At 51.5% G+C, this 24,719-nt stretch overlaps 1 protein-coding gene across 8 annotated transcripts in view; it reads left to right on the forward strand.

Moving 5' to 3' along the window:
* RAP1GAP2 (RAP1 GTPase activating protein 2) overlaps positions 1-24,719 on the forward strand; it is a 264,858-nt gene that overhangs the window by 159,787 nt on the left and 80,352 nt on the right. The window contains exon 1 of one of the 8 annotated variants that reach the window (XM_047707376.1): positions 22,293-22,382. The exons of the other annotated variants lie outside the window; for them this stretch is intronic. Within the exon in view, the coding sequence (XP_047563332.1) occupies positions 22,356-22,382 (27 nt within the window). The 5' untranslated portion in view covers positions 22,293-22,355. Of the gene's footprint in view, positions 1-22,292; positions 22,383-24,719 lie in introns of those variants that run through there. 8 annotated transcript variants of the gene reach the window in all.

A 24,719-nucleotide genomic window follows, 5' to 3' on the forward strand; every position in this document is an offset into this window, starting at 1 on the left:
TGGTGTGGCCCCCTGGGGGACTCTCCCAGCAAAAGCTAATGTGGAGAAAGCTGGAGACTGGGTGGGAGGAGCGTTCCTCGAAGGAAGGATGGACAGCTGTGTCAGCGGGACAGAGAGGCCAAGTATGCGGGAGCATGTGTGGCCTGGCCGTGACTTGGGATAGTTCTGGGGAGGGAGGTGTGGACAGCAGACAGGGGTGGGCTGAGGAGTGAGTGGAAATGTTGGAAGAAGGGAGCCACGAGGGTGCATGGATACAAGAGGGAGGGGGTGCTGATCAGGAATCCGGAACATAAGTAAGAGATTGTTAGTTAGTATAGTGATTCATTCAAAACATTTATGACTTGCCTTGGGTGCCCAAGCCTACTCAGTTCTGGCCGGTACAGGGCCTGACAGGTTGTTGGGGGTAAGGCTGGCCTGACTGGAACTCCAGGCAGGCTCCGAGCAGAGCGCTAACCTATCGGAGTGGCTTTCCTGTCCAAAGCCTCAAGGCCAAGGTCAGAGCTGAGGACTCAGAGGAAGATATGACGGGTCACCCCAGAGGCTCACACTGGGGTTGGGACCCTTCTGTGGTTGGGGTTGGGGGTCAGTATGTGTGGGTGTGGGTGTACCTGGACTTAGGGGTCTCTTGATGACTGTTATGTGGGCTTGTTCTCTGGCAAAGACTTAGCCTGTGGCCATGGTTAAGAGGCTATCTGTGGCTAGCCTATTTTTTTGTCCTTTGGCAAAGCATACTGACTCATACAGTTAAAACCACAGTCCTCCTGCCAGCCCGCTCATCACAGAGGGAGCGTCCCTTTGGTGATTGTACTTCCCAAGCCCTGTTGCTGGCCATTCGACACCACCCTGCACTGAGCTCCTCAAGGGCAGCGACTCTCCCGCTCTCTGCTGGTGAATGTTTTTGGCATGCGGACTGTCTGGGACATCCGGGTGGGAGGAACCTGTGACTGGTCTTCTACTTCTCTGGTTTTGCTTGAATCTCATATCATGGCAGACAGACCCTCTGTCTCCAGGTAATACTTTTCTGAATTAAGCCCCCAGCCTTGTGATAAGATGCAGACTAAAACTCCCCCTTTCCTCATCTGTCGTGGGGGAGTTTCTACCTGCGTGGACCTGGGCTTCCACTGGCCATGTCGGGCTCAGGCCTCTGCTTTGCCAAGCTCCCGAGCTCTCCAGGTTATTAGTGCACACCGATGTCTGAGACATCCAGGGTAGAAGCTAGCCTCTCTCCAGGGTCTCTGGACTTGGGGGTTCTGCAGCATGGCCCTGCTGTACCCCCAGCATCTGGGCAGTGGGGGCAGTGCAGGCTTGGGGCAGCGCTGGCAGGCCTCCTCCTTGGGTGGATTAGCTTGGGAGTCATAGAATGATAGGGAGGGATGAGTAATTTCTTTTATAGATAGATTGGATGGGAAATTAGACTCATCTAAGGTCCTCCTGAAGATAGTGGTGCTCCCCCTTCGGTCAATACAGTAAGTTAAATTCTTAAACCCAACCAGTTTTGGTAAAGTGCTCCGCCCATCCCACCTCTCACAGCCAGGACAGCCCCTCCTCTGGTTGCTTCTCCTACCAGAAAGGGACTGTGGGAGCAGAGGGAGCCTGCAGACCCCCTGGGAACTCCTCAACCCCGGCTTCTGCCCCTACTGAGCACCTGATGCTGCTACTGGTCTTTGCTTCTCCTCCCCCTTCTCTCTGCTGTTTGTGTTGTTCAGGGGGATTTTTTTTTTTTTTTTTTCTAATATGAAACTGAGAAAAAGCAACCAAAGAGATGCTAAGCAGATGGGCTGAATGAGAGCCCAGTTCCAGCCAGAACTCACACTGTGGATGGTGCAGGGTGGGCTGGGAAAGGGGTTTGGGACTGTCTCCCTGGGAATGCTGTGGATTGTTTCCAGGTCCGCATTTTTTATGATCTGGTTTTCATACCCAGATGGATCAGTGGGCATTTAGAAAGGGCTGCCTGTGTGTGCCCGGCATTGCACTGGGCTCTGTGGGGTCGAACTGAGGCCACAGTCCTCACCCCTCAAAGAGCCTGCTGTCTGCAGGGGGCCTTAACTGAGCAGAAGAAACCATATGGCTTAGCATGTGACAAGCTCAAATGTGTCATGTGGCTTCTCAGTGGGGTGGAGGGGAGTGAGGATGGCTTCCTGGGGAGGCAGGGTGGGGTGGGCAGAAGGGCCCTGATGGCAAGCGCAGGGGTGGGCTAACCCCTGGGACTGACTGGAGACAACAATCTTTCTGGGGCTTGTGAAGTGAAGGGGTTGGGGTTGACGCTCCTGATTCTCTCCTAGCTCACACTGAGTGTGCAGGGCATTTTGTTGAAGGTGACAGTGCTTGGACCTGTTCTGACCTTGACCTGGACTGTCATATTTGTCTCTGGATCCCCACCAGGCCTGTGGTGGCTTGGTCAGTTGGGAGGCGACCCTTCTCCATCTTCTCTTGTGTGAGTCTGAGGGCAGCTCCCTCTTGGACCTTCTCTATCCTGCTTTGTGAGAGTCTGAGGGCAGCTCCTCTGAGACCTTCTCCATCTCCCTTTGTGAGAGCCTGAGGGCAGCTCCTCTGAGACCTTCTCTATCCCCCTTTGTTCTGAAGGCAGCTCCCTTGAGACCTTCCCCATCCCCCTTTGTGAGAGTCTGAGGGCAATCCCTCTCAGATTTCTTTCCAGGGGAAGGTAATGGGGCCTGGGGTTCTTGCTGTGGGGATGAGCAGTAAGTCTTGTTCCTTCATTGTCCCTTTGGTACTCTGCTCTCCATGACTCACTAATGCCCTTGAAACCCTCAGGGGTAGGTCAAGCAGGTATATAAGTCTCCAGATGCTAGGGAAGAAAATGGAGTCTGAGGAGCTTGTTCTCTGCACCCTCTTCATTCCCTTTGGGCCAAGCTGTGCCTGTCTCCTCCTCCCACCCTCCCAGGCTCACCATTGCCCATCAGCCTCTCTTCCCCCCGGGGGCGGGGCTGGACTTTCCTTTCCAGCTTGTAGCTTATCCTCAGGCCTGATCCAGCTCTCCAGTTTGTTGCTAGTTCCAGCCTCCTCTCTTCTGTCGGTTCTGGGAAGGGAGGCTGCCCGCTTCTGTCAGGGTTGAGTAGAGATTATGTCAGCCCCTCTGAGATCTACCAATTCTGTGTGGATGAGGTGAGGAGGCATTTGTGAGAAGGATGTTGGGGGCCTTCTTGGGGCAGAAAGGGCTCAAGGACATAGCAGGAAGGTTTGGTTCCCCCTCTTCAAGAAAGCCCTGGAGGGTTACATGAAAGTGAGGAAAAATATTTGTTCCCGCGTTACCGCCACTGCACAGGTTCTCTTGGTGATACCCTGTGGGCCTTGGGAGGGCCGTCTCTGGTCTTCATGAAGACCCCCATTTATGTCTCCTGTCCAGATGTCATCCCCTTAGGAGCTACTCCCCAGGAGCTCGAGGACAGTGCAGACATGAGGGAGGCCTTGCCTGGATCTGGGTCTGTGGGTGTGCATCTGGGAGGCTTTAAGAACATGGCGATGTCTACGTGTGCACCCCCTGCATGAAGCTGCCCCTCATGCTTGCATATCTGCACAAGTGTGTGTCTTCTCTGATTTTGTTCATGCTTCCAGGCCAACTAGCTTACACTTCTTGCAGATCACCTCAGGTGTAACTGCTTTTTAAAAAATTCAGTTACATTCACATGCATGAATCTTAACTGTATGCCTTCATTAATGGGTTCACTCATGTGACCCTACTCTGATTCAGGTGTAGGACATTTCTGTCTCCCCAGAATGTTCCACTGTGTCCTTTTCTAATCAACTTCACCCCCACCTGCACTGCCCCTGCCACAGAAACTGCTAGTGCTCTGTGTTTTTTTTTTCCACGCTTAATTTGCTTTGCCTGTTCTAGAATTTAATTTGAAAGGAGTCATGTAGTATGTATTCCTTTGTGTCCAGCTTGGCATAACGTGTGTGGGATTTGCCCATGCTGTTGAGTGGGTTAGTAGCTTGTGCCTCTCTGTTGCCAGTGGGTGAATACACAGCAATTGGTTCATTTTCCTGTTGAGGGACATTTGGGTTATTTCCAGTTTTGGCTGTAATGACTAGCCAAATACTGGGAACAGTCTGATTTGTTTTGTGTCGATGTTTTTGTCTTTTGGAGATGTGATTTCATTTCACCTAGGTAAATATCTAGAGTGAAACTTCTGGGTCAATGGGTAGGTGAATTTTAACTTTATATGAAACTGCCGATCACCGCATGGCTATACTGTTTCCCACTGCTGCCTGCAATGGTGTGAGAAGGTTGATGGCTCCACAGCCTTGCCAACACTTGCCCTTGTCAGTCTGTGTCCTTTTAGCCACTTGAGTGGGCCTGGAGGGGCATTTCATGGTGGTTTTCACTGGCATTTTTCTGATGACTAATGATGTTGAGCAGTTCCTTACATGCTTGTTGACCATTTTGTAATTCTTTTGCCCCTTCTTCCCCTTTAAAATAGCGTCTTCTTGTAGGCCTCCTTTACATTGTCTGGATACAAATTCATTCCTTTTTTTTTTTTTTTAAAGATTTTATTTATTTATTTGACAGAGACACAGCAAGAGAGGGAACACAAGCAGGGGGAGTGGGAGAGGGAGAAGCAGGCTCCCCGCTAAGCAGGGAGCCTGATGCGGGCCTTGATCCCAGGACCCTGTATCATGACCTGAGCTGAAGGCAGACGCTTAATGACTGAGCCACCCAGGGCCCCTAATTCATCCTTTTCTTAATGATGCCTTTGATGAGCAGAAGCTTTAGTTTGGTTGATGTCTTATTTTTCATTTTACATCTATTGCCTTCTCTGTCCTAAGAGGTCCGTGCTCACTCCAAATCACAAGGATTCCTTCCATGTTTTTTTCTAGAGGCTTTATAGTTTTAGCTGTGGGTCTACGATCCACTTCGATTTAGTTGCATATGGCGGACAGAGAAATCCAGGTCCATTTATTCCCATGTAGCTATCTGGTCACTGCAAAGGCTGTAAGTTGCGTTGGTGCTTTAGTCAGAAGTGCCCTGGCCATAGAAGTGAGTTCGTGTGGGTATTTCTGTGAGCCACAGTGTTCCTCTAGGTGGGGGATGGCCCAGACGTGATTCCACCCTCCTGTCCCATGGCAAAGGTCAATAATGGATCACAGCGCTCCCTCCCTTGACTTCGGATGTGGTCTGAGAACCTTTGCCACCAAAGCACTAGGCCCCCAACCGCCAGTCATTTGGAGTTGACATTTGAGACGGCTCACTTCTGGCAGCTCTGACTGAGATTGTCAGAAGGGGTTAAATTATTTGCTCAAGGTCCCCCAGCTGGTGAGTGTGGAGCCCGGATTTGGGCTCAAGTCTGTCTGCGTGACTCTGGAGACTGTGCTCTCTTAAGCTCTACTCCACAGTCCTGGATGTGAATCATCTGAGCACGTTACTTGACCTCTCTGACCCCTAATTTCTTCACCTGTAGTACAGAGACAGCAGCTGCCTGACCTGGAGGAGGGGGTGTGAGGAGTAATGAGGTAACCCAGAAAGTAGCTAGCGGAGTCCCTAATGCATAGTAGGTGGTTAATAATTAGTTGTGATAATAGACGATAATTTTAAGAATATTTTGTTTTTAAGTAATCTCTACACCCGACATGGGGCTCAAACCCGCAGCCCGGAGATCAAGAGTCACGGACTTTGCTGACTGAGCCAGCTGGGTGCTCCTCATAGTGATGATAATTTTTACAATGATGATGTGGCTTTTACCCTTGAGAAACATGTAGTCAGGGCTTCTCTCCAGGGAATTGGGATCCACCAGCACAGAGGAGAATCCTTGGTCTGCTCCCATGTAGCCTTGGGATCCTTAGTTTCTAAGCTGGAGGCATCAGAGGGGAGCCCTACTTCCTAGACGTTGCCAACTGAAGCCTAAGCCACAGGCCTTGGCCTAGCCACGTGGACCACTTGGACCTTGTTTCTTCTCTCCCATGTGTGTGGGGAATGGCTAGGCTTCCAGAATGCTTTCTTCGGGAGCCTTCTTCCCCTTTTTGATTCTCCAGCCCATTCTGCTCTTCCTTCTGCCAGGCCACGTGGTCTCCCCCGCTGTGGAGGCTGATCCCATTCCTTTGACCTGGACTTGGACCCCTTTGGTGTTTTTTCTCAAAAATGTGAAACAGTATTGAGTCATAGTTAAGAACACAGTTGGGCTCCTGGGTGGCTCAGTGGATTAAAGCCTCTGCCTTCGGCTCGGGTCATGGTCCCAGGGTCCTGGAATCGAGGCCCGCATCGGGATCTCTGCTCAGTGGGGAGCCTGCTTCCTCCTCTCTCTCTGACTGCCTCTCTGCCTCCTTGTGATCTATCTCTCTGTCAAATAAATAAGTAAAATCTTAAAAAAAAAAAAAAAACACAGTTTCAGGAGCCTGTCTGCCTGGGCTTTCGGTTTTAACACTTCCTCACCGTGTAACTTCTCTGTGCCTCAGTTTCGTCACTGGTAGGATAGAGACATAAGAGAACGTGCTTCGTGTGGTTGTAATGGGGGCTGATTGAGAAGATCTGGTGTTGATCATTTAGAACAGGAGCCTGTAGCATGTGCTGCAGAGATGTTAGTCGTTATGATTTCTTCATAGGATAGCAATGCTTATAGAAAAAGTCTAGAAGGAAATCTACCAATTTTTCTGTTGTTAGTGTAGTTTCTCCTCATTTCTTGCCCTGCTTGGTGCCCATGGTTGAGGTGCCTCTCCAGGTCTGATGGATGAAACTGAAATTGCATTTTGTATGATTGGTCCCACCTGAGCCCTGTGTCTCAGACGCCAAACCCTGCCTGACATATAGGCAACCATGAGGGTATTGGAAAAAGGCCCAAACCAAGGGTCCTGCCTCTGGGGGAGGAACCTTCAGGGAGGGAGCATCCCTCTGGATCATGTTCCCATAGTGGCACCAAGACCCTGCAAGGCCAACATCTGCATAAAGGATTTTGGGATTGGACTAAGTGTAGACCTGGACAGTTCAGGGCCTTGGAGAGCCCAGGGTTGGGTTTGGAATGCCTTTCATGATCTGTCTGTCCCTTTTGGGAGTGTTCTCCTTAATTCCTTTTGACTGCGGCTAATATTAAAATGACCCTCTACTTCTGGACAGGTCTCGTGCCCTGCTAATGCAGCTGGCGTTCTAGAATCTCCTTGGGGGCTCTCCCTTCCCTGCCCCAGCCCTAGCCATGCCACCTTTGAGGGCTTGACCAGCTGTCCTGCCCCCAACTTAGAGCCTGCTTCTATGACATCCCTGCTTATTTTGGGTCCTGACTCCTGTGATGAATGTGGAGGACAGAGCCCTGGGCCTGGAATTTAGGAACTGTGTAACACTGTGCAGTTTGGTGATCTATGAACTTAAGTTCCCTCAGTTGTAGACTGAGCCACCCCAGGTGCTCCCAGGGTTGCTGGGAGGATTACAGAAGGAAGTGGGTGAGCGAGGGCTTCATAGCACCCGTGCGCGTGTTATATATGTTGGCATGTATGGATACTAGTGGTTATTATTGTGGGCAGCGAGCTAAATGCTTGTGGGAGGTTTCATTGGTAATCCCCTTCTTGTAGCTGCTGTAGATACGTCCTCACAGAGAGTGGCTGGGGATGGGGTCCTACCAGATGCCATGAGCCGCCTTCCTCGCCCACTCGCATGCCTGTGTGTCCTTCACCTGACACTGCAGCCCAGTGTGTCTGGTGCTGGGGGGTGGCACTGGATGGTGGGTTCTTTTTTGTTCCTGAAGAGATACTACCCGCACAGTTATGAGTCCAAGTAGGTACCTCCCATGTGCCCCTTCCTTTTGTCTTCCCCTCCTGGACCCCTGGAACATTCTCTGCTCCTCACAGAGGGTGGAGCTGGAGTTTCAGGCCCTCACTCGGGGCTGCTGTAGCAACGTCCGACAAGCTTGGTGGTGGGAAACAATAGAAACGGACTCTTCTGTGGTGCTGGAGGCCAGAAGTCTGCCCTCAAGGTGCTGGTAGGGCTGTGCTCCCTCCAGGGGCACGAGGGGCAGAGGAGCCATGCTTCTTCTAGTGTCGGGTAGTTCCAGGCGTTCCCTCGGCTTGGGGCCTGTCTTCACGTGGCCTTCTCTTCTACGTGGCTGTCTGCGCTCTGCAAGTCTTTTATAGGGACACTTGCCATTCGATTCAGGGCCCACCTGGGTAGTCTAGGGTGATTTCATCTTGAGATCCTTAAGTTAATTACCCCTGCAAAGACCTTTGTTTCCAAATAAGGTGATAGTCACAGGTTCCTGGGTGCCAGCATATCTTCTGCGGGGCTGCCATTTAGCCTACGATTGGGTGTGGGTTGCCCTCCTCGGGATCTCCCGATGGGAGCTTGTGAGGCCCAGAAGCTCTGCCACCACCTGCTCGCCCCTGTTTGGTTGGAGGTCATTCAAGTGTGATGGGGGCGGGTGTTCTGGGGGCAGGGCAGGGAGAGACTGGCTCAGGGCGGCCCCAGTTCTGTCCTGAGGGGGCAGAGTGTGTTCTTGCTGCCGTGGGGCCTGGTACATTAGGGGCCCAGAGTAGGTGCTTTATAAATACTGAGTGGTCAATGCTTAATAATGCTTATAACAGGTGATGATGAAGGTGCAGGGATCAATCCAGCCTTGCGACAGTGGCACTGGACAGACAAAACCCCACATTTTCTTGGAGAATTTCCGTAAGAGCTTTCCGCAAGTAAATGACAAGCAGCGAAAACCAAACTATTTTTGATAAAATGATACGTGTTTATTATAAAAAATTTGAGCAATTGTAAAGTACAAAGGAAGTAGGAAGAAAGCCCTAATAGCACTTCTGCCACCCAGACATATTCCTCCTTACCGTTTGCTAAGTGTCCAGACATCTTGGCATCATGCACACAGATAGTGGTGTGAATACATGGGATCTCACTCTTTGTGCTCCTTTGTAATAAAAAGAGTTAAATTTGATTTTACTTGCATTTAACCAGTGAGGAAAAAAAAAAATCAAGTAGCTCAGAAGGAATTGCTGAAGTTTAGTTAAAGGTTTCCTCTCTGTAAAAGATATTAATTTCCAGAAGAGTCCTTTAAAGATGAGGTAAAAGACTAGGAAAAAAACGGCATATCTTTGAGGGCAGAGACCTTATTATTATTATTTTGCTAAATTATTTCAACTTTGTAACATAGTGGTTAGCTCCTTGGAGGAGAGCGGTGTCCTCTGTGAACTTGGCCCCTCAGTGGGCGTGACACAGTCCTTTGGAGGGGAACTGCTGTGCCCTTAGCAGGAGGCTGAGTTAGCAGGGTCTCCTTCATGGAGGGAGCCTCTGGACCCTCTGGCTTGGTTATACGTGGAAATCATGACTGTTTCAGGAGTGAATTGGGTTTGTTAGCAAATGAGGTGGGCTGAGCTGATTTGATTGGTCTGCAAGATAGCGAAGTTTCTGAAATGTCAGATGTTAATATGATGGCTGGTTGGCAAGGAAAGCCAGGAGTGGGGGGTGGATGGTCAGGTGGTGTCATCTGTTGTAGAAGAGGAAAAGAGGGGGACTAAGGAGAAAGGAAAGAGGAAGTGGGGAGGGGAGAAGAGGCAAAGAGAGGGCAGGAGGCGAGAAGTGGGAGGAGGGAGAGGGAAGGTGGAAGGGCTGGGTTGCCTCATCCAGGATCACCAGCTGGTGGCCTAGCCCCAGTTTGCCCTCACCTAGGCTTCTTTTGACCAACATGATGTTAAAAGATTTATTTGAGTATCATTGGGAGGGACGTGTTCTCTCCAGTGACTGTTGTCCTTGTATCCTCCCTGGTGGCTGACCTCTGCCAGAAGTCCTGCTGCTGTTTCTAGAGCTCTCCCTTCCCATGGGCTGGTCCTGGTGGGTGGCCTGGGCTCAGAGGAGACCTGAGTTGCATCTTACCCCAGAGATGCGGTGGGGCTCAGGATGATTCTGGGAGTCCAGCTGGATCTCCCTGTGACTCCCTGTCTAGATGGAGTTTGGGGAAGTCCTTTTGTGGGTTGGAGAGTTAGGCCTTGCAAGACAGGAGGCAGGAGCTGTGACTTATTTATCTGTCTCCTCATGTTTGGTGACCCTTGTGGAAGTGGGAAGATATGATTGTTCCTCTTTGAGGGTGTGATGCCTACAGGGAGGCAGAAGCCCCAGAAACTTACCTCTGAGAGTGACCCAAGATGGGACATGACCTCCACTAAGGAGGCCAGTGGTCTCTGCTTGGGCATAGAGATAAGGACAGCCTGGGTAAGCTCACAAAGGCAGGAAATCCTGACATGATGCTGTCTCTGTCACTTACCCATGAGGTAATGGATCTTGGTGTCTGCCCCAGTCAATCCTTCAGGCACCAAAATAGTGAAGCAGAGAGTAGGTTAAGAACCATAGTCCAAGAAAAAAAAAAACCCACATTCCAATCTGGGGAGCAGGAAGGTGTGTCTTCTAATGCTAGGAGGGTCTAGTAAGTGTCAGGGTTGGGCCTTGTCACCCAGACAGCAAGGCTGATGCAGGGACCCAGAGTCCAAGGGCTAGCAGCATCTCAGGTCGTCGGACCAGCCTGAGTTGCCATGGACAGGCTTCTTTGCATGACTGGTTCTCTGCCACCTGTTTGGGCAGCCTTTCTTCTTGCTGCACGAGTCCCAGGCCCACTGAAAGTCAGAAGTTCACACCTGGTTTCTTGGAGGTCAGCAAAGAGGTTCCAAGCAGGTATCAAAATAACAAGATAAAAGCTCACTCCAGACTGACTATGTGCCACAGAGCAATTCAGATTTGGGGAGTGGAGAGAGGTTACCCAGTCAGAGGCATGGTGCTAGAGTGTCAGAGCTCCTCCCTTCAGTCAGGTCTTATCGGACCGTTACCGTCAGGAGGTCTGTACTAGTTTCTTACAGCTGCTGAAACAAATACCACAAATTTGGTGGCTTAAGACAACACAGATTTATTGTCAAAATGTTGGCAGTGAGAAGTCTCACTGGCTAAAATCAAGGTGTTGACAGGGCTCTGCTTCTTTGTCTTCAAAGGAAGCGACATTGGCCAAGTCCTTCCACCATTGCTGTCTCTCTGCTTCTCTCTCTTTGGCTTCCTAGTTATAAGGACTCTTGATTAAATTGGACACACCTGTATAGTCTAGGCTCCTCTTCATGTCTCAGGGTCCGCTGATTGAGCAAACTTAATCCCAGCTGCAACCTATTTCCCCTTTGCTGCCGTGTGACATCACATATTCGTAGATTCTGACAAGAGCATCTTTTGGATGGGGACATTATTCAACCTATGTCAAGGTCAGGCCCCCTCCATGGTTCAGTGGGAGATGTTAGGCTTTGTTAGACTTGAGTTCCTCGTCTGTTGGTTGGAAGATTTTTACCCATTCCTAAGGAAACCCTAGAAGTCCCCCTTCCCCACACATACCCCCCCACCCCCACCCCGGGCACACTACATCTTCCTCTTATGGGCTTCTGTGTTTCTGTGGCTGATTCTTTATCTGCCTGATTGCATTGCTTTGTAAGCCTGGGACCAATGATATAATTTCAGATGTCCTCTCCCGACCATGGGTTTTGAAGGGTAGGCATGTCGTTTGTCCCAAAGCTTTTCCACAGAGAAAAGAAAGGCACACAACATTCACACGGTCAGTCTGGAGCTGAGATGTGACCTTGATTCTCTTGCCTTAGGTCAGCAACTTGCTGAACCCCCATCTAGGTGGAAGTATTACCCTTCCGTTGAGGGCAAAAAAGTGACATATGTGAGTATCACCCAGTCCTGACTTGGGGTTGTCCAGTGTTTTTGTGAAAGGAGCTGCCATTGCCTGCCTCCAATCACACCCTGTCCTCTTCCTCCCATTTAACCTACTTCTTCCCATCCGAGTGGTCTGCTCTGTGGCCCGTGAGCCCAGGATCGTTTCAGGGTGAGGGAGGGAAGGTGTGGGAGGGAAGACAGGAGCTTCATTATGCTGTGCTTAGATAACCCTCCCCAGGTGACCTGACTGGCACGGAAAGTCCCCCTCTTGGTCCCCCAGGTCAGATAGCGTTGCCTGGCTACAGGGCAGCCAGCAAAGCTCTGGCAGGGAGAGTAAACAGGAACACATGTTTAAAACTCAGTATCACTGGGTGTGCAAACACCCCGGCAGGGCCTTCCAGCTCACTGATAATCTCTGAATCTCCTTGATGCACGAGTGTGGGGGACATTCTGCACCGAGACCCAGATGGTCTCTTCTGGGAATTGCCTATCAGCTGTTGTGAGGGACAGGGAGGGGGTGGGGGACTTACAGCCTCAGCCCCATGAAGACTATCACCCTGGTCACCTGGGCGAGATTCCTGGGAGACCCCGGGGTTTGGCCTGGACTCCTCGGCAGGATGGGGCTTCAAGGGCAGGAGCTGTTCTTATCCAATCTGAAGCCTCCGGTTTTAGCCTGTCCCATCTCAGGGCTCTGGGGCTACTGTCCAGATTCAGCCTTGGACTGCAGAGAGATCGCTGTGGTGGGCATGGGCGCCTGTGGACTGTAGATCAGCAAAAGTGGAAGGAGGGAGATCAGGGCTTTTGCTCTAGTCTGGGCAAAAAGGTGGAGGGAGCTTGAAACTGGAGGTGGTTAGCAGCGGTGATAGAGAGAAATGAGTGGATTTGAGTTATGTTGAAGAGGTTGAGACAACAGGATGTGTTGTTGGACTGGGTGGGAGAGGAGTCTAGATGTCTAGTTGTCCTAGATGAGACTTAAGCAATGGGTGGGTTTTGGTCCCATTTTTTTCTGAGATGGAAAGACTTGGAAAGTTTCTTGAGGAAGATCAGGGGCTCTGTTTTGGACATGCTGAGTTTGAGCTATTCATGAGACAGCAAAGTGGAAAAACCAAATATGCATTTGAAAAATGCTAATTTAGAGGTCCAAGGAGGGGTCCAGGTGGGAGACGTTCATGTGAGGAGTCAACCTAGAGAAGGTATTGAATGCAGGGAGACAGATAGGTAGCTTGGGAAGACAGCAGAGATGGAGGTAAAAGGAGAAGCCTGTGAGGAGGGCTGAGCAAAAACTAGGAGAACAGCTCCCTTGGGAAGCCCATGGAGGGGACTGTAGAAGGGGGGTAGTGGTACCGAGAGATGAGGTAGGGCAAAAGTTCTTGGGCTTGGCTACATGGAGGTCCTTGGTGACCCTGAGAAGAGCAGTTTCAAGGGAGCTTTGGGGCCAGATTGGTTAGCAATGGACAGAAAGGCTATGTCACTCATCTGCAGAATTCCACAGAGCTGACCAGAGTGGCCAAGCACAGCTGGAGATGGGGTCTCTTCTGTGCACGGTCAGACTGTCCTCATGGCTAGGATCCCATGACTGTCCTGCCCCAAGAAGGCAGGGGGCTCCTTTTGTGATCAGGGTGCCCTGTCTTCTGGGGCAGAACAGATCCAGGGTGCCCGGAGGTGCTATGAGAGGATGGCCATAAGGGTGAACCCAAGCCTCGTAGGTTCAGCCAAAATCACAAATGCACCTTCCTTCTTCAGTAGACATGTCCTGTCCTTTAGGCCTGGGAGAGCAGGGTCATGGTTTCACCTCCTGATGGCCCTTTCAGACTGGTCACCTCCTGGGATTCCAGTTTACCTCTCCTCCGTCTGGACAGTCATGGGGCCAAAGGAATTCCCAGTTCAGGAAAATGTGGCTGTGCCTTGGGGTTAGGGCATATGACCTGCCCTTTGGGGAGCTGAAAGTGTCCTGGAGGTGTGTCTGGCTCGGCAAAAAGCCAGAGCTCTCTTTGGATAGATCTTTGGCAATTGCCTGTCTCCTTATCCACCTGTATTGCAGGGAGTGACTTGGAGCCCCGCTGTGGGTCTGGACCCTCTGTATGGCTCACCAGGCCCCCTTGTGGCCAGCACCGTCAACACCAGCTGCTAGCCTGGGGCCAGGGCTGCCGGGGACTGGGGAGCAGCCAGCAGGGCAGACCTAGGGGGTCCTGTTGCCAGGAGCTGGGACCCCACCACTGTGTCCACTGCCTCTCTTGCCACTCAGGTGCTCCTGGAGACATCCACAGGGGAGACCAGGCCTAGGTGGGGTCCATGGTAGCCTCCTCGGTCCGAGTGAGTTGGTCTGTCATGGACTTCCAGGTTCCCTCCATGGCAGGCTCATCTGCTGGGTCGCTCCTGCCCTGCCGATGGCCTCAGCCTGAGGTCTGGAAGGTGGCACAAGCCCTCTGAGCCAGGCGTCCGCACCACTCCCAACACACCTGCTGGATGCCGAATGCCTGGATCCGGCAGGAAAGCAATCGGACTGTGAAAAAAAGGCTAAGAGCTTGTATTTGGTCCTCCTTCACTCTGCACACCTCCTCTGTTATCTGTCTGCTTTTAGGAGGTGACTGTGGGGCAGGCACCGTCGAAACAGCAGCAGATACAGGCAGCAGATACCAGTGCGGCTGGCTGATGGTGCTCACCTTGGGGGGCCCCCATGAGTATCCCCGAGGACGGAGCGTGTGTGTGTGTGTGTGTGTGTGTGTGTGTATGAGGGGGGTGGCTGTGAATGTTTGGGCTGTTCTTTGTTGTCCTTCCCCGTGGGAGGCGATGTCTGTTTGTGGGTGGCTGCTGTAGGATGCTGCACAGGTGTGGTGTCTTTGTCATCGAATGCTGCCCCCGAGCCAGGACAGCCAGGCCTGGGGTGGGGGGCCCCCGCAGTCCTGCCCCAGATCTTACGAGGGCACACCTTTGCCCCAGCACCCATTCATCAGCCTCAGCTGGCAAAAGTGGGCGGGGCAATCATGGCACTTGATTTACGGTTTATAGGAAAGACCTGTTCAGTGTCAATGTCCCCATGAGGTTGTGTGTGTGTAATTAGGCTGTGGAGCTCCAGGCCTGTTAGAATCACTTGGGGACCAAAGCATTTATTTGGGTAATCATTAACTGCAAGATGGGGAAGGGAAAGAGCGTGCAATTTGCAGCTGTCCCCTTCTTGCTGGTTAGCCACTGGCCAAACCACCCGAGGCTGCAGTGCCCCAGCCTTCCCTCTGCCGTCTCCCTCTGGGGAGGGGACCTCTGGGGCTGAGGTGGGAGGCCTCCAGTGGCATCTCTCAGGCACATGGGAGCATGAGCCTCCAAAATTACCCATTTCCTATGGCTTCTTTTCTGACTTTGTCCCTTCACTTGGCTGAGCCCAGCAGCCCAACATGTGGGGTTCTTAGGCCAGTGCGCCGGCTGAGGACCTGCTGTGTGCTAGGAACGGGACTGTCTCCATCACGTCCCAGGACTCTTGTCCTGGATGGAGGAGGTGTTAACAGGGAGAGCCCAGATAATTGAAATTCTGGCTTAGAGAAACTCTAGACCTTGCTGTTGTCACTTACTAATGTGCTGGTGTGGGCATGGGGTGTGTGGAGAGCTCTGTTTTCCTTCTTTGCCTCAGAGCAGAGTTTTATAGCTGGGAGCATCTCTCAGGCAGGAGGGTGCTGGGCCAAATGTTGGGTCGTTGAGAGCAGGTGATAGGGCACCGGTGGTCTCTCTGGGGAGGGGAGAGCAGCTCCTGTAGACTCTGAATGAGTGTGGGAGCCGAGGGACAGAGCTAGGAGAGGCCTGCCGAGAAGATCTGTGGTGTGTGTCTTGTGGTGTGTGTCTTGGGTTGTGCTACTTCCTGCTTTAGACATGGTGTGAAGTTGAAGTTGTGTCCTTCCACTCAGTCTTGCCTGAAGCCTTTCGAGTGAGCTGGGGAGTGAGAGTAGGAGGAATTGTTATTTTGGAGACAAGTAGCTGGATATGTTCATGGCTCCCTGAGGTCGTCTAGACCACTAACAGGGCAGTGACATTCCCAAGGGAGGGCAGGGGGCTGCTCCTGAGATAAAGGAAGGGGAGCAGGGTCTGCTGGGAAGGGCGCAGGTCCCATGTCCGGGTATAATGGGGCTGAATTCTCTCTGAATGGGCAAACTGGTGGCAGCCTCTTCAGCCCCTTTTCTCTCCCAGGCCAGGGGTAAAGGCCAGGATTGCGGGAGGAGGCTAGTTGGCACCAAGGTCAGTAGTGCCTGGGCCTTCAAACTCCTTATTAGAGGGAGAGGGGGAGAAGTAGGGTATGGAAGGCTTCTGCTGCCCTCGCTGCAGATCCAGTGTCCAGATGTGCTGGAGAGCATGGCTGCAGTACCCACTCTCAGAGAGCCGGCAGGAGAGCATGCAGAACAGAGAGGGGAGACCAGGGCAAGGGGAAGGAAGCCTAATGGGACAGGGTGAGTGGGAAGGTGCCCTGGTTTATGCAGGAAACTTGCCTGGGGGACAAAGATCACTAAGGAGTCATGGAGGGAGGGAGCCATGCCTCTGACACTCAGCCAGACACCCACCCCCAGTGCCAGTTAGGAGAGAGGACAGCCATGGAGTGTGGGACACTTTGCATTTCAGGGACAAGAAGGATTGAGGGGAAGCAGAGATTTTCTTGGAGGCCAACACTGCTCTTTGCCTCAGGCTTGTTTTATTTCTTATTCCTCAGGATAGACATGAGCAGGGGAACACAGTATGGCCATTGGTGAGACCCGAGCCAGGCTATGCCCATCACTTTCCTGCCTGCAAGCTTTTGTTCAAGCTGCTGCCTAAGGCCCCGGCTCACCCTGGTGGATGGCCTCTAACTTGATGACCCCATGAGACTTATAGAGCTCTTTCTCCAGTTCACCACTGGGAGGCTTGGACCTGAAGCTGAGCCCACCTTTATTTGGAAGCCTGCAAGTTTCAGGCCACAGACTGTATCAGATCCCCAAAGCCTGGCTTGGAGAGTCTCTGCTGTGTAGACTCTACGATTCCTTAACCAGTGCTGGCCTGGGAACAAGTGTTACACCCTTGTTCCAAGGTAGGGACATCTTAGAAGCAGGAACCTTGGTTGTTTCCTAGAAGGTGAGAGCTGGATTATCCAGAGGCTGTGTCTCTTACAAACACCCACAGGGTCTGGCCTTGGACATAACCATGGGTGACGTCCACCTTCCACCTTTCATCTTCAACCAGCTTTAGTTGGGACACTGCTTTAGTTTATGAAGCTTTTTTTTTTTCAGTTTCAATTTTTTAAAAAATTTTATTTTATTTTTTTCAGTGTTCCAAAATTCATTGTTTATGCACCATACCCAGTGCTCCATGCCCTCTATAATACCCACCACCAGGCTCATCCCGCCCCCCATAACCCTCTTTTTGTTTCTCAGAGTTCAAGTCTCTCATGGCTCATCTCCCTCTTCAGTTTCCCCCGACTCACTGCTCTTCTCCATCTCCTACTGTCTTCTGTGTTATTCCTTATGCTCCACAAGTAAGTGAAACCGTATGGTAATTGACACTCTCTGTATGAAGCATTTTCTTGAATGCTTTTGGTTCTCACAACTACCCTGAAGGGAAGAGTTCTCTCCCTCAATTTATAGATGAGAAAATTAAGTCTTAGGTACACGGAGCACTCCCCTTAGCCAGCTGGAAGACACAGCCTCGAGGCTTGTGATTTCTAGTTCAGTATTCTCTCTACTATCCCGAGAAATAATTACTGAGTACAAATAATTACCAAGTAGCTACAACTGTATTTCATCGCTTTGAGATACACATTTTCCCTCTCATTGAACATCTCTGAGATCAGGCTGCATCTCACTAGCGATATGGGCCCCAGTTTGTAATTGGCCGTGTTTTTGCCTTGTTAGTGATACATAAGGTAGTGTGTATCTTACAGTGGAGGTCATTTAAGATTTGAAGAAATCTGGCGTGTGTAGATATAGCTTCTACGTGCTAAGAGTTTTTATTTTTTATTTAATTTTTTTTTAAGATTAAAAAAAATTTATTTGACAGAGAGAGCACAAGTAGGCAGAGAGGTAGGCAGAATGAGAGGGGGAAGCAGGCTCTCCACTGAGCAGAGAGCCCCATGCAGGGCTTGATCCCAGGATGCTGAGATCATGACCTGAGCCACCCAAGCGCCCCTATTTATTTAATTTTTAAATTAAAAATTTAAAAAAGATTTATTTATTTACTTGAGAGAAAGAAAGAAAGAGCAAGCAGGAGCATGAGCGGGGGGAGGGTTAGAGGGAGAAGCAGGCTTCCCATTGAGCAAGGAGCCGGATGTGGGGCTCGATCCCAGAACTCCAGGACCATGACCTGAGCCGAAGGCAGACGCTTAACTGACTGAGCCGCCCAGGGGTCCCCTGGAGTTTTTAATTTAGAGGAAAGAGCAGACAGCCCTAGCCATTAAGAGGAAACAGAATATGGTATGTACTCAAATCAAGTCAGGTGCTCTGGGTATTTGGGCTGAGGGTTTCAGAAGGATTTTAGGGAAGAATAGGTGGGATTGGGACCCTGGGCATCCTGCCTCTTGTGCACCCAGCAGCTGATCCAAACAGTGCAGCCAGGCCCTGTTAGTGTGGTGGTTCAAAACTTGGACTCTGGAGGCTGTATTTGTTTTGCCAGTGCTGCCTGTTGACCTAGTTAGTGAATTCCTTTGGCCTCAGTTTCCACAAATATAGAGTGGGCATAATAATAGTGACTGCCTCTCAGATGGTTATGAGGGTCCCACTCGAGGGCCTGGCATGTGTCATGAGAGCTTAGTGCATGTCAGCGGCTCCCATCATGGAAATTAATTCTATAAATTTGATGGATTTAGAGTAGACGTTTGTTGCCTAGTTGCTGTCCTTGTGTTAGGTGCACACACACTTGTCATCTCATTTCTTCTTCAGATGTACCCAGGAAGGAAGGTGGGGGCGGGGTGGAAATCACTATTCCAGTTTTTTTTTTTTTTTAAAGATTTTATTTATTTATTTATTTGACAGAGAGAGATCACAAGTAGACAGAGAGGCAGGCAGAGAGAGAGAGAGAGAGGGAAGCAGGCTCCCTGCTGAGCAGAGAGCCCGACGCGGGACTCGATCCCAGGACCCTGAGATCATGACCTGAGCCGAAGGCAGCGGCTTAACCCACTGAGCCGCCCAGGCGCCCCCACTATTCCAGTTTTACAAATGAAGAAAGTGAGGCCCCAGGTCACCCAGCTGGCCTATGGCTGGGCTGGGATTTGGATGCTGGCCTGCCTGACTCCTACCCTGCTGCTCTTTTTACTGGACCACAGCTGTTGGCGGCAAGAAGTTCCAGGCAGGGAGGGAAACCAGCTGGTCCAGGTGAATTTGCTGTAGGCAAGATATTTTATAATCAAATTATTGCTGTCAGGCATTCTAAATAGCAGGTTTTCTGGTGTAGAAGGAAGAGAGGTCTCATTTCAGAGGCACAGGAGGCTAATTTGACAGAGGGGAGATTTGCTCAGGTCTTAATCTCTGCTCCCTACCTCCCACTGGTCAGAGGGCAGTTTTGTCCCCACCAGAATGGCTGCTTGGCTCCCTGGCCCTCCTTCCTTCTTCTGTGTGTGGTTGTCCTCTAGACTCATTATGTCGGCCGGTGGGCCCACCCCACCTGCGTGCCAGTGGGTGGTCCCACTGCCACAGGTGCTCATGACCCCACCAGGGGGTGTGGGCCTCCTTACCCAGAGCCTCCTTCTTGCCCTCTTGAGTTTAGCAAAGGCAGATACACTGATCTTCCCCCCACCTTCCCCTCCTTCCTCTCCATTTCCTCTACTGCATCCCCTCTCTCATCTGGAATACTTGGCTCTGTTCCCAACAGGCTCTGTGACCCTAAACAGGTCAATCAGCCTCTCTGAGCTTCATTTCCCAACTCCTCCCCAGCTGGATTATCATGAAGGTTAAATGGGGGGTAGTGGGAATGAATCCTAGGCCTGGATATTGACTCCTGTTCTTCCACGGTGTATCCTTAGGTGCAGGACATGATTTTCTTGTGTCTCTGTTGTCTTGCCTGCAAAATGGGGACAGTAAACCCTTTCTGCTACATCCTTCCTTTGTAGCATAGCCGCTGCCCTCTTCTCCGTGCATCCATGCAGGGGTCGGGGTCAGCTCATCCCCGTTACCGCTCCTCTTTTACTGTGTTGTAATTATTGACTTAGGTGATTATCTTAGTCACTAGATGGAACTCAGTTCCTTTCTTCCGTTATTCATTCAGCAAGTGTTTATTGAGCACCTGTGTGCCAGGCGCTGAGGTGCCAGATGAAGTGGAGGGAACAAACAAGAACTTAGAACACAGAGAGAGAAGTGATTCCATAGGGCATGGGGAGGAGAGGAGGTGATTTGCAAGCTAAAGCCTAAAGTGCAAGTAGGAGTCAACTAGATCAGAGGGACGGAGGCTGGTCTTCTCTGGGTCTCCTGCCTCAAGCCAGGGCTTGGCTCAGCGGTGGATTAGTTCCCTGTTTCTCTCCTTCCTAACTGCCAGCTGCCTCTGAATGCATTTCAGTGCAGAGGCAAGGAGTGGACCACAAGGCTTCCTGGGCCCTGGGGTGCTATGTCAGGGGGGTTGCGAGCCTGGGGAGTGGGCCTGCATGGGCGGGCATGGCAGGGGTGGGGTAGGGACTCTGCTAAATGACTCATTGGCTCTGAGCCGGAATGCAGGTGAACCAGAAGCAAGTGTGGCAGGGAACAGTCCTTCCTTTGTAGCATAGCCGCTGCCCTCGCCTCCGTGCATCCTCTGGTGAGGACACCAGAGCCTTACTCTGGGTACCTTTCCCCAGGCAGGGAGGCTGGTTTTTGATCAGAATTTTTAAGAGTTGGAAGGGACACTGTCACCCTTCTCTGCAGCCAGGGCTGACCCCTAGCACATGGCTCCTGTAACTGTAACTGTGTGCAGTGGCCCAATCCACGTCCTAGAACTCTGCCCTTCTTCCTCTATGACTTCCCCTGTGACTTCTAGTGTCAATCCATTCCATGGACCCATGCCTTTGCTGACCTCAATTGAGCTGTGCCCTCCTCCAGCCTCTGAGGGTATTTCCTGGCCTTTGTTCACCCGTGGCTGCTCTTGGGCTCTCTGGAGCTCAAGCAGTAGCAGGATGGCGTGCTGGACTGGGGAGAGGAGATGGGCCGTGTGCCTCGTGGTGGGCTGGGTCAGAGTGGGGAAAGCAGAGATAAGATTGGCTCCTTGGGTGTGGCAGAGCAGGTGGTGGGGTACTTTTCATACCACCAACTAAAAGGCTGAGGGTCTTTGAGTTTTGCCCTCTACTAGACAGGTTCTATACACCACATCCTGTTCTAAAGCACCTTGCAAAGTGGGTCAGATCTCCCCATTTTACAGACAGGGAAACTAAGGCTCAGAGGCTGAGTGACCAGCTCACACAGCTTGTGAACAATAGAGCCACGAGTTAAAACCTTGTCCTCCACCACTAAGGCTGGGGCTGTTTCCACCATACCGCACTGCCTTTTTTGGGGAGGGATTAAAAAAAAATTTATTCCTTTCCTTCTGAGCCAGGGACATTGCTTTCTGCCCAAAGCTGGAATGGGATCGAGGGTTGTGGATGGGTATTGAATGTAATGTGTTTATTAGTGTTGGAGAGAGACTCTGAGACCCAGGTGAGCCCTGGGCTGAGCTCTGGGACCTGGCTTCTTGCTCCCCACACTTGTGCTCCTGTTAATAACACAGCACTCTGGGGGCGCCTGGGAGGCTCAGTAGTTAAGCGTCTGCCTTCGGCTCAGGTCATGATCCCAGGGTCCTGGTATCGAGCCCCACATCGGGCTCCCTGCTCCACGGGAAGCCTGCTTCTCCCTCTCCCACTCCCCCTGCTGTGTTCCCTCTCTTGCTTTGTCTCTCTCTCTCAAATAATAAATATTCTTGGGGAAAAAAAAAAAAAGCCCCAGCACTCTGGTGCCTCTCGGCCCTGAGCTATTGAAGCCACATGTGTTTCTCCAAGCCATTTGCTTTATTAATTTTTAATTTTTCTTATGGGATAGCCACAGGACATGAGGACTGCTCTCTTTTTTTAAAGCACATTAAAAATTTTTTTTCTTAAACCAAAATAATACATGTAATGATTCTAAAAAAACCCCCCTAGGCTGTTCATGAAAGAAACCAGTTCACCATGCCCGGCCCTCCTCCCATAAGCCCCACCTGGAAAGGAGCCACTTCTTACTCTTGCCCGTGTTTCTTCAGACCTTCGGGTAGGACGATTCAGGATCTGGGAGGCCCATGAGAATGCCTTTAAAGATGTAGGCCCCTGCTTGCTTGCTTTAGCTTTGTTCTTATTCTCTTATATATTGGGCTTTCCAGCTCACAGATAGGAACATTGAGACCCCAAGCACACGGGGTCCTGCCTTCCATCCCACCTCACAGGCCAGCAGCATGGAGAGCTCATGAAAGGACAGAAAGGACAGGAATGCTTCCTACACCCCGACTTGCCTTTGCCCCCAAGGGGGTCCCCTCTTACATCCTGTTGGCGTGATGTCTCTCTCTTGGGGGGTACTCCTTGCCCCGGGCTCCCAGGAAAACAGCACTGGCACAGGAGGAGGTCAAAGGTCAGGGCCAGTCAATGTGGAATAACAGCTCCGGGCGGACACCCAAATCCTGCAGTTCCTTGTTTGATCTTAAGGAAGTTGTTCAACGTCAGCAGCAGCCCAGCAGCTGGGGTGGGAGCAGCAACAGCTCCAGTGGTGCTCGGGGAGGCAGAGCCCCCTCCCCCCCGCTACCGACTTGCAGGGGAGGGCACTGGTGGAAGATGATGGATTTCTTAAAGAACATTCTGGTGAGTGTCCCCAGGCCGTGGAGGAATGCCCATCCAGGCCCTGCTGCCCCGAGGGGGTGGGCAGGGGAGGAACCAGAGTCCCTTCTCTTGTTGCCTGGCAGGGAGCCCCTGGTGGCTCTTGGCCTACTCTGGGGCAGGGAAGCCACCTGTCATTGAGGGGAAGTAGGAACAAAGATCAGGGACAGTGGGGGCCGTGTGTGTAGAAGGAATTGTGGGAGGCCCTGACAAAGTTGGGGACCAGAGCCTTTTTTCCCTGGCCTGGAGAGCTGAAATAGGGTCCTGGCATGGAACTGGGCAGAATTCATCTCTGCGTAACCCTGACGAGGCTTCTTGGCACTGTGCCAGAGTCAGAGGGGACCCACAGCTAGCCGGAGGCTATGTTGCAAGTGGGGGTGCCCAGGCGAGGGAGGGAGGGGGAACTCTCTAGCTGGGCTGCTGCCTGGCTATGGACACTTAGAGCTGGCCAGGCCTGCCCTGGAGGTCCAGCCCTCTCTCCCCTTTGTGCTGTGGTGCTCTGAATGGCCCTGGCAGGGGCTCTGCATCCTGTCCCAGAGCCTCAGAGCTGTGCAGTTAGTGTGTACTTGGGAGTGGTGTGTGTGTGTGTGTGTGTATGTGTGTGCGTGCGTGATGTTCCTGGCTAGCCTTAGAGTCAAGGTCTTTTTCTGCCAAGCCAGATTGTTCTTGGAGGCTCAGTGATCCCGAGTTCAGCTGTGCCAGGTTCTTTGTACCCTCCTAGGAAACATAGGAGGGCCTCGATTGACTGGGTGAGCTCGGGTCTGCTGAGCTCTTCGTCGCTCACAGACTTGTCTGCCGTAGGCCAAGGTGGGCTGTGTTCTTTCCTTTCTTCCCCCTCCTTGGCTGTGTTACCCTCCTTTCTCTAGGGGAGCTGAGGGTGACCATTTAGGGATGAGTGTGGACAGTGTGGGACACTTCTTTGGGAGTGGGGGTAGAGTCCCCCAAATCTTAGGCCGTGCTGCCCTAAGACAGGGGTTGAGCCTAGTGACCCTGTCACTAAACAAAATGGCCTGACCCGTCCCTGGGCCTTCGCAGGGGTGTGGAGTGGTGTATTGGAGGGCTTTAAGTTGGGTGCCGATGTCATTTGCTTTATCTTTCAGAAAGACAGTGTGGCAGTCATTGGGGGGGAACTGACGAGGGAGGTGCTGGCGTGGAGGCCAGGAGCCTGGCGAGGAGGCAGCTGCCTGGTCCTGATGAGGGCCAGGGAGATGTGGTGGAGGCAGGGCAGCTTCGGAGAAGCCTCTGGGCTTGGGATATATTTTGGCACTGGACTTGCAGGATGGGGGGAGGGGATGAGGAATAAGAAATCCAGTGATGGTGACTCTGGGGTTTTGTCCTGAGCATCAGGAATGGGTGGAGGAAGGTTTTTGAGGAAAAACATTAATGAGCATTCTTTGGGGCCTTGTGAAGTCTGAGACACTTGTCAGACATGTGTGAGATGCGGAGGTAGCAAACCCAGGTGGATCTGGACTTGAGTCTAGGTTCTGCTTTTTCTGCGTGTGTTTACTCTGGGCAAGTTGCTTAACCACTCAGACCTCCGGGGACAGACCCTCCACCCTCCCACCTCCTCCCGGGACATCTTCGAGGCTTATATGGCGACATTTGTGAAGTGTCCAATTCAGTGCCTGGTACATCACGGGGGCCCAACAGAGGACACCTTGGGGCTTCCTAACACTTTGCTTCTGTCATCCCATTTTCCAGCTCAGGGACATTCATGAACTTGCTGCTGTCCAGGGCAGAGGGTGGAACTTAGGTCTTCTGGGCTGATTTGGCTCATAGATGTATTTTGTTTGGTCTGCATAGAGATTTCTAAAACTTTGAGTTGGCTATCAACAAATAAAAATTGTGAGAGTTCATATGCAAATTTGATTTCTGGCTTTTTTTTTTTTAAGAATTTATTTATTTATTTGACAGAAAGAGCAGGGGGAGCAGCAGAGGGAGAGGGAGAAGCATACTCCCCACTGAGCAGGGAGCCCGATGCAGGGCTCGATCCCAGGACCCTGGGATCATGACCCGAGCCAAAGGCAGATGCTTAACCCACTAAGCCACCCAGGTGCCCCAAGTTAATCATTTTAAAGCAAACAATTCAGTGCATTTAGTCTGTTCACATTGTCATGCAAGACCTACCTCTGGTTAGTTCTGCAGGGTTTTCATTATTTCCAGATGAAACTCCCTTCAACAGTTACTCTCCATTTCCCTTCCCTCCAGCACCTTGAAAGAACTAGTCTGCTTTCTGTCGCTCCGGATTTATTGATTCTGGAGCTCTGGATATTTCAGAGATATGGAACCATAGACTGAGACCTTCTGTATCTGTCAGCTTTC

Source organism: Lutra lutra, chromosome 16 (assembly GCF_902655055.1).
Source record: "Lutra lutra chromosome 16, mLutLut1.2, whole genome shotgun sequence".
Classification (NCBI taxonomy): domain Eukaryota; kingdom Metazoa; phylum Chordata; class Mammalia; order Carnivora; family Mustelidae; genus Lutra; species Lutra lutra.